We start from the raw sequence: 10,876 nt of genomic DNA, 5'->3' as shown, positions 1-10,876 counted from the left end.
CGGTCTCAGGTCCTTGGCCTTTGATTTCTCTTTTGTCAGTCGGTATTATTTTAGGGTCATAAAGGTTCCCAGATCCTGATGCCGCCGTGTGAGTCTGTTGGAGAGATTGCAAAAGAATGAGGGTTAAGAATTCTCTTCTAGATGTAAATGTTTCTAACGCACGACTAGGATTGGTGAAGGCAAATGTCACCCTTAATGGGGACAGGAGAGTGCATTTATCTCTACCCTTAACATATGACGTAGTAACTTGTGTGGTGACCTAAGCCATGGCTTGTAGCTACAGTTGGTGATAAAATGGGGACTGGTTGAATCGACTTGTTCCTCTTGTTACAGAATCTGTTCCCAGCTATACCACCAAAGTATCTTTCAGCCTTCAGCTTTAATACCATCCATCAGAAGACTGCAGAATCTCCCTGTCCCGTGGAGCTAGCAATCTTGGTGTTGTGGAATAACGGTTTGTGCGTAAGGACAAAGTCTAGACATCACGGTCATAGTTAGGAAAAATGGTTTTCAAATTTCACATTTATGAATACTTCTCTCTGGGGGCTGGAGAGTTGATAAACGGGTTTATAGAAGTAATATGTAAGGGTTCATTTGCATATACTTATTTCTAAACAATCCACCTTTAATATTTTAGAAAATGCGTTCGTTTTAAAAATTATAACTCAAAGACCAAATTAGGAAGTTGATCGCACTGATTTTAAGAATCCAGGAATAAAGAAAGGGGTTGTAAAAAGAACATTTGTATTGGGCTAGTCAAATGAGATTTTATTTTATTTACCTTTATTTTTTTATTAAAATTTTTTTTAACATTTTATTTATTTTTGAGAGACAGAGAGAGAGAGAGTGTGCAAATGGGGGAGGGGCAGAGAGAGGAAGAGAGACACAGAATCTGAAGCAGGCTCCAGGCTCTGAGCTGTCAGCACAGAGTCTGACATGGGGCTCGAACACACGGACCGTGAGATCATGACTTGAGCTGAAGTCGGACGCTTAACCAACTGAACCACCCAGGCACCCCTATTTTGAAGGAGTTTTAATGTATGATTTCTTTTACTGAGGAGAGTTTTCCTTGGGCTTATACAAACTGCTATTTTCATATTTTTCAATGATGTTTTGTAAGTGTAGGGTCTTGGGAGAGACTTTGGATATAATTTGGGCATTGACTGTAGAAAGAAGGGCTGGATTGTCTGCCCGTGCATTGGGCACAGGACATTCAGAGGGTGCACTGGGGGCCCTAGCAGAGGCCGTGTGGGGCCTGGCTGGTCCTAGGAAGCCTTATGTGGGCTGCATGGATGGTCCCCCTGCCCTGAGTGGGAACCTTGGAGGTCCTGGGACCCACCTTAGACCAGGGAGCAGAGGTAGTACCCTCAGGGACTCCTCTTCCAAGGTGGCTGCACAGGATAGCAGGGATGGCTAGTCCACCATGGTGAGGAGCCCCTAGCAAGGCTTCCTTGCAGATACCACAGGAGAACTCTGCCCATGGCCATAATGCTGCAGTCCGCAGGGAGCTCATGAGACTGTTTTATGGTGGCAAAGATGGGATTCATTTTAGGGCTTTGGACTCTTACAACACATCATATGATTTGGAGAAATTGTACAAATATCTATTTTTATACCATTGTCTTGAGCTAAAATCAACAGGATTGTGAGTTGAAGATAAGCTTTAACAAGTAGCTCTCGTGACTAAGAAGGAAAAAGTGCATATTTCATATATTTATATATGAATCAACTCCTACATGGTCTAGTTCAGTGCTATTAAGTAGAATTTTCTACAGTGATGGAAATGTTCTATATCTGTGCTGTCCAAATGTAGTGACCCCCAGATACATGTGCTTTTTGACCACTTGAACAATGACTGGCATAACTGCAGAATTTTTAAGTAATTTAGAATTTTTAATTAAATTTAATTTTAGATTGCCACAGGTGGCTACCATATTGAACATGCACATCTAGCCAGTTGGGTTTTGGGGGAAGAAATGAAGGGTGTTTTTTTTTTTCTTTATCAGAAGGGCTACTTTAACCCCCCCCCCCCATATTTTGTCTTGGTAGACTGAATCATAATTCCAAGTATTTTATCCTCAACAGATGCAAAACGGGTAGAGCATTCTAGAATCACATGGTAATACTTCAGCGGAGGATTGCCTCAAGTTAGAAACAAACTCTGAGAAGTAGGTTAAGAGATGAAAAGAGTAGGAAAATGAGAAATCACTTCACGTGAACGGCAAACAATTATATTTTTCTTTTTACCTCCTTAAAATCGGGACTGAAATTTATTAATTGAACTACTCGAATAAGTTTGAGACTTTGTTTCATGCCAAGGTATATGTTGTAGATAGTCAAATAGAAAATAAATCTTAAAGGGGGGCAAATGGGGCTTTCATGAACATTGTCCATGACTTATGTAAAATTTATTTCAATAAAACCAGTCTTTTGTGCAAAAACCTTGTGTTGGTGTTACATATAAGGTAAAAAGTACTGCACTGATATATAATTATCTCATGTTACATAATATCCCAAACCAAATATATTGTTTGAATATGACGTTTGTAGGACACTACTTAATCTATTCATATATGTATAAAAATGCAGCCAGATTATAGCGCAGAATATGTATTTTAGTGGAAATACCCTAGAGATTTGAAAATTTGATGTGATGCGTATGAACTGATTCATAATTTGGAAAAGGAATTTCCATTGCGGGCATAGGTATGAGCACTAAAGCTACATGAATAAAGGCATAAGATGTACTTCTTAGAAGAAAAATGCTCTGGTTCCAAAAGCTTATTAGTATACCCGTTTTCATACATTGGACGTTAAAGGGACAAAGACACTCAGGTGAAATCATTCGGTGGTGCATTTTACTTACTAGCAAGGTCCGCATCACATTTCTTGACTGGAGCTTTCTAGAATGACCGGTTGGCGTGCTTGCCAAACTCCAGTTTAGGGTAACTTCGTGATGATGGCAAACAGAAAGGTCCAGAAATCAGTTACTGTCTTTCCTTCTCTGTATCCTTTCCTTCCCACCTCAATGTGTCTCTTGAGTCTCTCACTACTTCTGAGCGGGAAGGAAAACGTACTTCGAGGTACTGTTTTGTGGTGGGTGTAGGTTTACTCGATTCTAATTTCCCGTGTCCTAAGTCTGCTCCATTCCTGATGCACAGGGACAGCAAATAGTTTCCCCCACCCTACTTGTCAGTAGCAATATTTGGTATCAGAGTAACTTTTGATCCTGTAACAACACTTCTTAGGATTTTAACGTACTTTCCAATTCCTTCTTGAAATGAAAGTTCTTGACTCTAGTCTTCAGTGAGTTTACAAATTGTTCAACATCCGCTTCCCTTAATGTCCCCATTATCTAAGTTTTCTACTGTGTTCTAGTTTGTTTTCCTTATTGACATACACTAAGTCATTCCACCCATCCCGCCTATCTTTGGATACAGTAGAGTCTTTCTGGGAGGGATATCGGCACGTGTTTCCCACCTCCCTGTATGTGCCATCTCTTTATTGTGCAAACGTGGACTCACACGCACATGCCCGTTCCAGGCTCTTCTGCAATCTGGTCACCACCGGGACTCAGGGATCCAGGACTCTCTCAAGAAGTAAAAAGTAAAATAAATCTTTATTTTTTTAAGTTTTATTTATTTTAGAGAGGGAGAGAGAGAACATGAGCAAGTGGGGGAGGGACAGCGAGAGAGGGGGACAGAGGATCTGAAGCAGGTCCTGTGCTGACAGCGGAGAGCCTGATGCGGGGCTCAAACCCACAAACCGCAAGATGGTGACCTGAGCTGAAGCTGGATGCTTAACTGACTAAGCCACCCAGGTGCCCCGAGAAGACAATTTCTAAGGCTGATTCCATCTTAAACATTTTATGACTTGCCTTCCACTAAAAATTAAAAAAAAATTTTTTTTTAAGTTTATTTATTTTGAGAGAGACAGTGACAACATGATGGGGGGCGGGGGAGAGAGAGAGAGAGAGAGAGAGAATCCCAAGCAGGCTCTGCACTGTCAGCACAGAGCCTGATGCAGAGCTCGAACTCACAAAACCATGAGATCATGACCTGAGCCGAAACCGAGAGTTGGATGTTTAACCAACTGAGCTACCCAGGTGCCCCAGAACCCCTTTTTGTATTAACGACCCACCATGTCCTTCCTACCTCACTGGTCACTCAGCTGCCAGCTGTTTACGGGGCTACTAGGTATGCTTGTTCCTTAGACATGTGTTTGTAACTGTCTTGTCCACTATCACATTTTAAGTTTCCGGAGTTTGCTGAATAGGTATACAGACTGGGCTCAAATATTTGAAAACAAATAGCAAGCCCCAGAAGAATTTGCCTACACATTTCTTTTGTGTTCCCAATACTTCTGTCTGTGCTGAGATGTACAAATATTATTTCTGATATTGCCTTGAAAGAGTAAGCTTGCTGGGGCGCCTGGGTGGCTCAGTCGGTTAAGCGTCCAACTTCGGCTCAGGTCACGATCTCACGGTTTGTGAGTTTGAGCCCCGTGACAGGCTCTGTGCTGACAGCTCGGAGCCTGGAGCCTGCTTCGGACTCTGTGTCTCCCTCCCTCTCTGCCCTTCCCCTGTTTACACATGCTCTCTCTCTCAAAAATAAAAAATAAACATTAAAAAAAAAACAATAAAAAAGATCTTTGCTTAAAAAAAGAAAACTTCCATGGTAAAAGAAATTGTATTTTCTAGAAATTTAGCACACCCGTTGGTATAGCTATTATAAAGAAAACAACAACCCAGAAAGTAAAGTGTTGGTGAGGATGTGAAGTTGGAACCCTTGTCCCTGTTGGTGAGAGTGTAAAACGGTAGAATCGCTATGGAAAATAGCAGGGCAATTCCTCAAAAACTTAAAAATAGAATTACTGTATGTTCTACCATTTCCACTTCTGAGTGTGTATCCAAACGAGTTGAAAGGAGGGTCTCAAAGAGCTATTGATACATTTGCATTTTGGGAGGTGGGAGCCACCCGGATGTCTGCAGATGGATAAACAGAATGCGGGATATACAAACCATGGAATATAATTCAGCGTCAGAAAGGAAGGAAATCCTTCCCATGCTACAACGTGGAGGAAACAGGAGGATATTACGCTAAGTGAAATCAACCAGTGACAAGAAGACAAACGCTGTCTGAGTCTGCCTATGTAAGGTCCTCAGGGAAGTCACATTCACGGAGACAGAAAGAAGAATGGTGGTTAGCAGGGATTGAGGGAGGGAGAAAACGCGAGTTGTCGTCTAATGGGTACAGAGTTCTGAAAATGAAGAAGTCAGTGACAAGCTGAGCACGCGCTCCAAGTGGGTGTGTATTTGTTTATTTACACATCGTGTCACAATACCATTCTACTCATACATCAACATACATTATAAGCCACACAACAAGAAATAGTAAAGGACAAAGAAACAAAAAATGGAGTTTGCAGGTTCTAGCCCCAACCTGGGTAGATGGTCCTACCTTGACCACACAGGTGGTGCTACCTTGGTCCCCCCTGAGCTGTGTGGACCCTGCTGTGGAGACCACTGCTTTGAGACCCAGGTTTTCAGCCTAATGAAAACCACAGCAAGTGCCTCCACAGACTGATGTCACAGGGTCTGGGCAAGCTTCTCTGGTGAGAGGACCCACGGGTCTCCTGAGATTTCCAGATGGTTCTGTGGGCTATAATGGTTTCGGTCTACAGAGAACCAGCGGGATTTCAGTGTCTTTTAAATAACATTGAATGGAGGTGAAATTAACATGAAATTAACCGTTAAAGCTCACATGAAATCAACCATTTAAAAATGAACAATTCAATGGCCTTTACCGCATTCACAGTGCTGTACAACCACCTCCTCCATCTTGGGCCAAACATTTTCATCACCACTCACCACCTCCCCCCACCCAAAAAAAGCCCCCGTACAGATTAATCCCCTTCCCCACAGCCCCTGGCAGTCACCAATCTGCTCCCTGTCTCTGTATTTACCTATTCTGGAAATTTCCTATCCTTGGGATCATACTACATGACTTTGAACTTGGCATCACCTTGAGATCCACTGAACAGTCTCTACGATAATCACCACCACGATGACTAGAACGAGGCAAAAACAGCAAACATTCCCATACCTGCACCTGGGATTCGGGGCTATGTGGGAACAGAGCCCCTCCCTCCAGCGGGTGACCTGAACTCGCCTCTCCACGTGGTGGTAGGTGTTTGCTCTCGGGCTCCAGTGGGTGGGGAGGCTGGCAGCCTGCGTGGGCCCTGCATACGAGGGTCTGGGTAAAGGCTTCCCCTTGTTGGCCTGGGTGTTCACCGCGTCCACTGTGGTGCCACTCCCTGCGAGAGAGGGCACGGGAATGATGGTCCCGAAAGTAGGTGAGCTTATGGAGGCAAGTGCTGGGGACACCGGTGCCTGCACAGCTGGACCCACCCCACTCTGAGCACAAAAGCCCTGTAGACATGCCTCACAGTTGTTACTGTCATGCGGCCCCTCAAGAGAGATTTCCTTGATCATAGGAAGCTCCTCCATCGACTTAAATCCTTCTCTGTAGCATTTCTTCAGAATTCGGAACACCAAGTTATTCAGGATCCTTGAGATGTTCTCTGTGGTGAACTCGGGAACCTCAAATGGAGACTGACAGCACTTCCGACATCTCTGGGCAAAGACCCTCATCTTCACCTGGCCCTGGGGTTCCCCCTTACTCTTGTGCATGTGGAAAAGGACCTGAACTTGGGAAGAGGCCCAACGACGAGAGCACAGGGAGCACTGGAACCTGCGGAGACAGAAGATGAGACCCTCAGCTTGGCCCAGGAAGGCTGAGTTGGGGACTGGGCCAGAGGGAAGAAAGGGGACCCAACAACACACAGATGTGGTTTGACCGGGGCTGCGGTGAGTGGGGAGAGAACTCAGCGAGCCCCTCACTCCTGCCTCCATGGTGTTGCCAACATGCCCTGGGACCCACAGGTGTCTGTCATGAAAATGGCTAATCACAAGGTGTCTGCGCTGGAGGGGATTTTCTAAGGCCAACTCGATCACGCTGGAGATGAGGCACGTGTTGGAACTAATCGTGTGCAGAGACTCAGTGGGCGTAAGAAGCAGGACTAGACCTCCAGGCTCCTGGCCCCAAACCAAGGCTTCTTCAAATGTAGACTGAAGTGGGTCAAAAAGCTACAGGTGCAACAGCAGCCGTTAAATCAGCCCCCAAGAACCCTGAACTAAAATCCACCAGTGGTACAAACGGGTGTTGGTTAAGTGTTACCTTCTGAAAGTTTATGCTTCCCCGCAATTCACATGCCGGAATCCTACCCTTCAAAGGTAATGGACGATGTTAGAAGGCCTTTGGGATGTGATTAGGCCATAGGGGGGAGCCCATGCGAATGGGATTAGTGCTCTTATCAAAAAGATCCCTTAGAGCTCCCCAGCTCCTCCCACCACGTGAGGATACAACAGGAGTCAACCCAGAAGCAACCCAGAAGAGGGCTCTCACCTGACCAGCTAGCACCCTGACCTTGGACTTCCGGCCCCTAGAACCATGAGCAATCATGTCTGTTGCATATAAGCTGCCCAGTCTGTTTTTTCTTTTTTAAATTTTTTTAATGTTTAGTTATTTTTGAGAGACAGAGAGAGGCAGAGCGTGAGCAGGGGAGGGGCAGAGAGAGAGAGGGAGACACAGGATCTGAAGCAGGCTCCAGGCTCTGACCTGTCAGTACAGAGACTGACATGGGGCTCGAGCCCATGAACCACGAGATCATGACCTGAGCCGAAGCCAGATGCTCAACTGACTGAGCCACCCAGGAGCCTCCGTTTTGCTCTGTTCTTTTTGTTTTTCTTTGTTTTTTTTATAGCTGCCCAAACAGACTAAGGCAATAAGTCATAGCCCCACAGATCAGGGAGGGTCTAGTGTCCTAAGAAAAACATTGTTCTGCCCTGTTGCCCAGGGTCCCTGATCTACCAGTATTACAGGGAGATCACAGTGTCCAGCTGTCTCTCCTTTTACGCCCCTCCAACCCAGTTGGGTTCTGTGTGTGCCTGGTCTCAGGGTACAAGAGAATGACACCTCGTCTCCACAGGGAAGAGGGCAATTTCCTGAGCTCAGATATTTGGACACGCACGGCAGGAGAGATGGAGAGAGGGGAAGGAGGCAGGGAAGCACATGGCTGCCCCCACGATGGGAATCATGGGAGACACAGAAGCTGCGGGGTGGCAGGGCCGTCTCATGCTGATCAGCTTGCCTGTGTGCTCTCTCCTGCTTCACAGCCCAGTTAGGTTGGGCAATGTGACCGGTTGCCCAATGGGAGATGGGCAGTGACATGGGCTACTTCCAAATCTAGTGCAGAAGCTCTTGGAAAACGCTTCACTCTTCTTCCTCCGCCTCGGTGACCCTGGGACCATGTGTTAGGTCAAATCACCAACAGTTGTGGTTCGGGGGGGGGGGGCGCTGGGCTCTGCTCTTCTGGCTGCTGTCCATTGTCCCTCCCTCTGGGTCATGCTACTCTGCTCACGTGCCAGCTCAGAGTTCAAGGAAAGAAAGGAAAGGAAGGAGGAAGGAAGGTAGGGAAGGAAGGAAGGAAGGAAGGAAGGAAGGAAGAAAGAAAGAAGCAAGCTGAGATTTTGCTCAGTTGCTCCTGGCTTGGGAAGCCGTGGGCCACCAGGAGAGGAGAGCTCTGTTTCCTCTGCCCAGACCCTGCCCCGGAGAGGAGGGCAGTGGGCAGGGACCGAGCCCCTGCCCCAGTCCTAGGAGAGAGTCCCGGGCTCCTACCCTCTGGCAGGTGGGCAACACCACCCACCTGACCCTTGGAGCTCTGCTTTCCCACCCGGATAAAAGGGTGGGGCTTTGGATGGACTCCTGAGGGTCTTAGTTTAAAAGGATCCATCAGCCTGGAGCAGAGGGGACAAGATGCATATTCCTCAGCTACCCCTGTCCTCTGTCCTCTCCCGGAGGGGCTCCTCAGGCCTCTCCCTCCTAGGCTCTGTCGTGAGCCCCAGGTCCCCCGAGGCAGGGAGCGTATGCAGGGAACGTAGCTCTCTCAGTTTTCCTCACTGCTATCCCCTCCCCTGATTTCTCTGCATCAAGGCGTCTGCCTACACCAGTGCCCAGTCCTGCTACTGTGTGAGGTTCACTGTAGCAAGGAAAAAGCCTTCACCGAAGCTAAAGCTTCTTGGGTGATGGGCATCTTACTTCCTGTAGCGCTCAATTTGCAAGCACAGAATGGAATAAGAAAAGTAGCAAGTAGGGGCACCTGGGTGGCTCAGTGGGTTAAGCGTCCGACTTCGGCTCAGGTCGTGATCTAACGGGTCGTGGGTTCGAGCCCCGCGTCGGGCTCTGTGCTGACAGCTGAGAGCCTGGAGCCTGCTTCGGATTCTGTGTCTCCCTTTCTCTCTGCCCCTCCCCTGCTCTTGCTCTGTCCCTGACTCTCTCTCTCTCAAAAATAAATAAACATTAAAAAAAATAAATAAGAAAGAAAAGTAGCAAGTATACACAGCAACGAATAAACAAGAATGTTCTGGAATACGTCCCCTCCCGTTCCCCACTCACCTGGCGAAGGCCCACTGCTGGTACTGTGACCACCCTGGCTGCAGGGTGTTGGGAAGAAGGTCTTTGTCTAGTGTCAAGGTCCATTTGTGCCATGGTTTCAGCTCCTGAATTAATTCCTGGAACACCTGCTTCCATACCTCCATCATGTCCTCACCCATCGCCACTGCTGTGGAGAGCCGGGTACGTCAGGATCTCCTGGACTCTGACTGGACTCTCCCGGATCTGGAAGCAGGACATGAGGTTTCCAGCTTTACAGAGCAAGGGCTGGGGCCCACTCTCCCTTTGTGGACCTGAACTGGGTCCGTGGACCAGCTCTTTGCCTCAAGGTCAAAGGTCAGTCGAGTCTGGCTCCCAGTTCTGAGAACAGTGCTTGCCTCCACAGGGAATTTCGAAAGACACGGCGTGCATGGTTTCGGCCAACAAAATATTACCAAAGGCAAGGTCGGGACCCTGGGTTGGAAGAAGTGCACTCACTCTGGCTCTGAGCACCTGCCCCTTCATCTGGAATGGATAGAGGCTTCCCCGGGCTCTTTCTGGTTCTAGCACTTGAAAGGCCTTATCCATTGGGCTGCTGTGCTCCCGACTGGGGAGGAGAGCCGCAAAGAAGAGGGCCGTGGCCATCGTGTCCCTCCCCGGCTCCCTGCATCCCTGCTCTGTGCTCTTTGCTTCCCGTTCATAGGACCAGATTTCATAGCCCCCAAGCTGTCCAAGGAGACTCCTGAGGCTCGACTTCCTCCCCATTAGAAAACAAAGCTGACGCAAACAAAGCTGGGTGTCCAGATGAGGCTGCAAGGTCCCCAAGGGGGTGAGAGGCCAGTGGCCACACCCGACCCCACTTCCTGGAGGAGAGGCTTGAAAAGGAAGGACAGAGGAGCAGGGGGCAGGCAACGGCCCAGGGAGGGTGGGTGAGATTCTGGGGAAGACCCCCTCCTCGGCCAGCCTGGTGTTGACCTGCGTCACTTTCTCCTTTCCAAAAGAAAAGCCCCGCCTCTGGCCATCCTCCTGCGTGGCCTCGGCCTCAGCCTCTCGCGGCACAAGAGCCTCTGTCCTGGTGTCCCCCCCCAGGTGCCTCTGTGCAGCTCCAGCCACTGTCCACATTGCAGCTGGGGGAGGAGTGGAAGGCCCCACGCGCACAGGGCACTTCAGCATGGCCTTTGAAGCCCTCACAGGCTACCCTTGGCCCTGCCCAGCCCATCCTCTCCCAAGCCCATATCCACCCCTACACCTTAAGCCACAGCCCCTCACTCCGTGCCACCCAGCCCCGCGTCCTGTGCTCACGTTCACCCCACGCAGAGCACCTGCCTTCGCTGACGTGGCTCCTGCCCCGGGTCCAGTTCCAGGGCCCAACAGTGCATGGTCCG

At 48.3% G+C, this 10,876-nt stretch overlaps 2 protein-coding genes across 2 annotated transcripts in view; one reads left to right on the top strand and one right to left on the bottom strand.

The window, feature by feature from the left end:
• LRRC2 (leucine rich repeat containing 2) overlaps positions 1–2,260 on the top strand; it is a 38,653-nt gene extending 36,393 nt beyond the window's left edge. Inside the window, exon 9 of the mRNA XM_049640331.1 lies at positions 334–2,260. Within this exon, the coding sequence (XP_049496288.1) occupies positions 334–383 (50 nt within the window). The 3' untranslated portion in view covers positions 384–2,260. The remainder of the gene's footprint in view (positions 1–333) is intronic.
• A 1,742-nt stretch (positions 2,261–4,002) lies between these two features.
• RTP3 (receptor transporter protein 3) lies at positions 4,003–9,754 on the bottom strand. Its single transcript, XM_049640340.1, has 2 exons — positions 9,516–9,754; positions 4,003–6,752 (listed from the first exon to the last, which is right to left on the bottom strand). The coding sequence occupies exons 1-2, from the start codon at positions 9,671–9,673 to the stop codon at positions 6,020–6,022; spliced, it is 891 nt and encodes a 296-aa protein (XP_049496297.1). The 5' UTR covers positions 9,674–9,754; the 3' UTR covers positions 4,003–6,019.
• Positions 9,755–10,876: the final 1,122 nt, after the last annotated feature.

The sequence above is a fragment of the Panthera uncia genome, chromosome A2 (genome assembly GCF_023721935.1).
Source record: "Panthera uncia isolate 11264 chromosome A2, Puncia_PCG_1.0, whole genome shotgun sequence".
NCBI classification, from domain to species: Eukaryota; Metazoa; Chordata; class Mammalia; order Carnivora; family Felidae; genus Panthera; species Panthera uncia.
Note: the sequence above shows the minus strand (reverse complement) of the source record. Positions and strands in the feature narration are given on the sequence as shown.